The sequence below is a fragment of the Eschscholzia californica genome, unplaced genomic scaffold (assembly GCF_041429995.1).
Source record: "Eschscholzia californica isolate CP2 unplaced genomic scaffold, dmEscCali1.0.p SCAF_2, whole genome shotgun sequence".
In the NCBI taxonomy this organism is placed as follows: Eukaryota; Viridiplantae; Streptophyta; class Magnoliopsida; order Ranunculales; family Papaveraceae; genus Eschscholzia; species Eschscholzia californica.
The window spans coordinates 42,441,961-42,446,974 of NW_028238309.1; the positions used below are offsets into that span (position 1 = coordinate 42,441,961).

Below are 5,014 nucleotides of genomic sequence, written 5' to 3' on the forward strand. Positions count from 1 at the left end.
TCAAAATCGTGTACCAAAAGGTCTTAAATGTCGTTGGGGCGAAATTAACAAGCAATGCGCGAAGTTTTGTGGGTATTTGGCATTGTTGCAAAGGAACCCAAAAAGCGGAGAAAATGATAATGATCGGGTAATTACTGTTATTACATTTTGACAACATTATGATTTATTTTTGACACATATTTGAAATTTTAAAATTTTATTTTTGTAGACAAAATCCGCAATGGCGATGTTTAAACAAAACGGCAACAAAGAATTTAAGTTCGAACATTGTTATAAAATTTTGAAAGACCATCTCAAATGGTCATTAAATTTATCTCAATCTTCGTCACACAAAAGAAAAAATTCTTTTGCCCAAGACGAAGGATCTCCCTCAATAACCCAACAAAGACCACTTGGAAGAAAAGCAAGCAAGGAGGCTAGAGATAAATCCAAAGGTAGTGAAATTTCCGCGGTGCTTGAATTTTGGAAAGAGAAAATGGAGAAACAAGATAGTAGAGATAAACTTATCAATGGAAGTATGCTTCTTCAAGAGAAACAAATAGACTACAAACATAAAGAATTAGAGGTGGAAGCAAAAAAATTGGACGTGCAACTAGATAACAACAAGGTTGAACGGATGAAAATGGGGATAGACTTGGCGGCCAAAGATACTTTAAAAATGGATCCCGAACAACTTGTTATTCATAGGATATTGCTCTCAAATTGGCAAAAGGAAAATCTATGAATTTTAGTTGATTTGATTATGTATGACTTTTAGTTGTTTTGATTATGTATGAATTTTAGTTGTTTTGATTATGTTTGAATTTTAGTTGTTTTGATTATGTATCAATTTTAGTTGTTTTGATTATGTTTGAATTTTAGTTGTTTTGATTATGTATGAATTTTAGTTGTTTTGATTATGTATGAATTTTAGTTGTTTTTTATTAAACTCGGAATTTACGTATTTTTTTAAATAGCACTTCATTGATTGAAAACCAAATACATAATAACTTCCTACAAACACATAATCGAAATACATAATAACTCCCTACAAACACATAATCGAAATACATAATAACTCCCTACAAACACATAATCGAAATACATAATAACTCCCTACAAACACATAATCGAAATACATAAAAACAAGTAAAATAACGGAAATAGTTCCGTTTAGTCGTTGCGATCTTTAGTATTCCACAAGTGTTGTACAAGATCTACCCTTAATCGTGTATGCAAATCTTTGCTTGTAACTCGACCGAGACGATTGAACATTTCTTCATTTCCCCCAACAACCACTTCTTCTGGAATTCTTCCATCAAAATCATTAGTCGCATTAGGTCCTTCATCTTCGATTATCATGTTATGCAATATAATACTCCCTCTGTCCCAAATTAAGAGTCCCACTTTTAAAATACAATTTATTTTCACAAGTTTTGCTTTTCCATTTTTACCCATATTAATTTAGTAAATCCTTTTTGGAATTCAAGAAATTATGGTATGGTATTATTTCTCTCACTTCACTTACCATAAGTGACCAACTATTGAAAATAAAATGAAGCACTAAATTAGAAACACAATAAAATGTGAGAATCTTAAAATTTAAAATTGATAGCAAATGTTGGCAGTATTTTATGTTTTGGTATTTTTTTTTCTTAATTAATCTCATACCCAATTAATGTTGATTTTAAGCCATTATGGAAAATCGAATACTTTATTAGGGAATGAGCTAGATTTTAGTGTTATTCTACTAAGAAATATTCTAATTAGCTAATAATAACTCTAAAATCCAATACAAGGGTATACTTGAAAAAGGTAGGGATTAAATATGATATAAAAAGAAATGAGACTCTTAATTTGGGACGGACCAAAAAGGAATACGAGACTCTTAATTTGGGACGGAGGGAGTACATGCCTTCATGATATCACCTAGTGTTTCTACATCCCAAAGACGTGCCGGTTCTCGGATGATAGCAAAACGAGCTTGCAATACACCAAATGCTCGTTCAACATCTTTTCTTACCGATTCTTGACGTCTCGTAAAATATTGTTCTTGCGGAGTTAACGGATTTTGTATGCTTTTAACAAAACAACCCCATTGTGGATATATCCCATCAGCGAGATAATAACCCGTATCATGTTGATTACCATTAATCTCAAAATTAACAGTTGGAGCCTTACCTGTGGCAATTGCATCGAACACCGGAGAACGCTCCAACACATTGATGTCATTCAATGATCCAGGCAACCCAAAAAATGCATGCCAAATCCAAAGATCCGACGATGCAACAGCTTCTAGTATGACTGTTGGATTATGGCAATGGCCAGTATACTGTCCGTGCCATGAGGTCGGACAATTTTTCCACGCCCAATGCATACAATCTATACTACCGAGCATTCATTAGGAGACCTTAAGTAACGAGGGCCAAACACATTGACGATCGTTGATACAAATTTTCGTAGTGAATCGATTGTAGTCGTCTTTCCAAGTCGAAGGTATTCGTCAATTGCATCTGCTGGTGTCGCATAAGCAAGCATTCTCAAAGCCGCAGTTATCTTTTGATGTGGCGATAAACCCATTCTGCCGAAGGCGTCTGGCTCTTGTGCAAAATAGTGATTATGAGCAACCAACGTATTTAGGATATGAAGAAATAAATCACGACTCATGCGATATCGATTTCGGAATGTAGCAACATCATAAAGTGGATTCTCAACAAAATAGTCACGCATTAGTCGTTCATGACCCTCTTTTCTGTTACGATTTATCGTACGATGACCCGGAATAGAACCAACATGACGGGAACGTGGTCGTTGATCCCTTTCTTGTAACTCTTCTAGGTACAATCCAAATAAAAATTCATCATCTTCCCTATCTTCTAACTCTTGTTGAATGATCAAATTTGCTAACTCATAACTATCATCCATTGAAGGGAGAGAGAAGATGGAAAGAATGTAGAAAGAAAATGTAGAGAATATAGAAATAAGATGTAGAAAACTTAATGGATAAGTGGTTGTATTTATAGGTGAACAAAAAGTAAAAAAAATTCGAAATTCAAATTCCCCCCAAAATTTTTGTAAAATTTGAAATTCAAATTCCCCCCTAAATTTTGTTAAAATTTGAAATTCAAATTTCCCCCAAAATTTTGGTAAAATTTGAAATTTCAAATATTAGAGCCAAAATTTAATGGGTGAAAATTAAAACACAAAACCTCACACACTTACACCACATATGTACAAAATTTAGATTTGGGAGCCCAACATTGGAGTTGCTCTAAGCCCCGAGGTTCCCAAAATTCAGGGGCTCCCAAAATTGGGAGCCCGAGCCCCACATTGGAGTTGCCCTAAGAATAGCCTAATGGTAGTGTAAGAAGTTTTTTGGTTCCTTATTAACCTTGAGACTATATGTATAGCTGGAAAGACTGATGCTCCTTTTTCTTGTTGAAAGGACTGGTTCTTTTTTATATATGATAATATGAATCTGTTGTAAGGATATATGTGGATGCCCATAAACTCTCCTGGAGCTACTATGAGTTTTATGTGGTGCCCACATAAAACTTACTTAAGTGTTAAGCTATGAAGTGCCTGCAGGAGAAAAGAGTTCTATCCATTTTCACATGCAAGGGTGAGGTGCCATCTCACCAAGACAAACAGTCATATTGTGTACACATACATGGGTTACGTGGAGCCTTCACTGTTCTCTTACTTGGGTATTTATACCCTCACTTGGTGTAACATTTTGAACAATGAGAAATAGGCTTTGAATACAATACAGTTTCTTTGGTGCATCAATAACTTTTATCCTCTTATACTTTTCATATAATTGAATTTAGTTTTGGTTCTTATTTACAACAATAACTATTACCAAGAGGGATTGCAACATAATACGTTATCAGCACGATCGTTTCTATAAGTGGGTAAAGAGTTTCAGTTATAAACGAGGGATTGTCTTGAAGACCATCTGAAAATCAAAGTAAGTTGTGTTATTACATTTTAAATGTCGAATCTAACCAATATAAATTTTGCAGTTCTAGACCTTACAGGAAGGAACTATATCAATTGGGCTCTTGAAGTTGAATCTCATTTAGAGGAAAGAAATCTAAAGAAAACCATAGCAGAGGGTAATAATGAAACTTCTCAGAATCGTGCGGCTGCACTGAATTTTATCCGACACCATCTATGTGAAGACTTAAAGTCGGAATATTTAAATACGAGAGACCCTCTGTTATTATGGATTGGTTTAAAGAAACGTTTTGATCATTTAAAAAGAATTATCCTTCCTAAGGCCCTAAATGACTGGCTCCACCTTAGACTACAGGATTATAAAACTGTTTCTGAGTATAGTTCTGTTCTGTTTAAAATAACGACAAAATTGGCACATTGTGGTTTTCCTGTCAGTGAAGAACAAATGTTAGAGAAAACATTTTCAACCTTTCATGCTTCTAATTGGAATTTGCAAGAACAATATAGAAACATGAATTTTAAATTTCATTCGGATTTAATTTCATGCCTTCTAGTTGCAGAACAAAATAGAGAAGTAATTATGAAAAATACAGAAGTCCGTCCAACTGGATACACTAACTTTTTCGAAACATATTCCACATCCGTCTCTACTGAAAGACGAGAACGTAACCAAAAGGGTCGTGGTCGTGGCAACTACCACAATAAGAATTCAGAGGAACATGATCGTGGTGACGATCAAAATAAAGATAACAGAAGCGGTGGTTACCGTTCTGGAGGTCGCGGCAGTGGCTATGGTCGAGGCCGGTGGACAAATAACTCGGCTAACAGATACAAGCCGTATAATCGGCAAAATAAAGGGAAGAAGGTGGCAAATGAACCTTCTGAAATGAAGAATCAACCCTGTTTTAAATGTTGTATGACAGGGCACTGGCAGAGAACATGTAGGACTGCTAAACATCTAGTAGATCTTTATCAAGCATCCTTGAAGAAACGAACTGCCAATGTAGAAACAAATCATATGGAAATCAATGATTCTTCATGTAACACAAGATTGGATGTATCTGACTATTTTACC

At 34.8% G+C, this 5,014-nt stretch overlaps 1 protein-coding gene across 1 annotated transcript; it reads right to left on the reverse strand.

Annotated features, from left to right (window-relative positions):
- Positions 1-1,867: 1,867 nt before the first annotated feature.
- Positions 1,868-2,904, reverse strand: LOC147558062 (uncharacterized). Its single transcript, XM_086658983.1, has 2 exons — positions 2,371-2,904; positions 1,868-2,311 (listed from the first exon to the last, which is right to left on the reverse strand). Exons 1-2 carry the CDS (start codon positions 2,902-2,904, stop codon positions 1,868-1,870), a joined length of 978 nt encoding a protein of 325 aa, XP_086515109.1.
- Between the last annotated feature and the right edge of the window lie 2,110 nt (positions 2,905-5,014).

Excerpts from the sequence above, each read along its gene's own strand:
- LOC147558062 (XM_086658983.1), bottom strand. The coding sequence starts at position 2,904 with ATGGATGATAGTTATGAGTTAGCAAATTTGATCATTCAACAAGAGTTA. Across the intron at positions 2,312-2,370 it reads GGTCTCCTAATGAATGCTCG|TATACTGGCCATTGCCATAA; the intron begins GTAGTATAGATT and ends TGGCACGGACAG.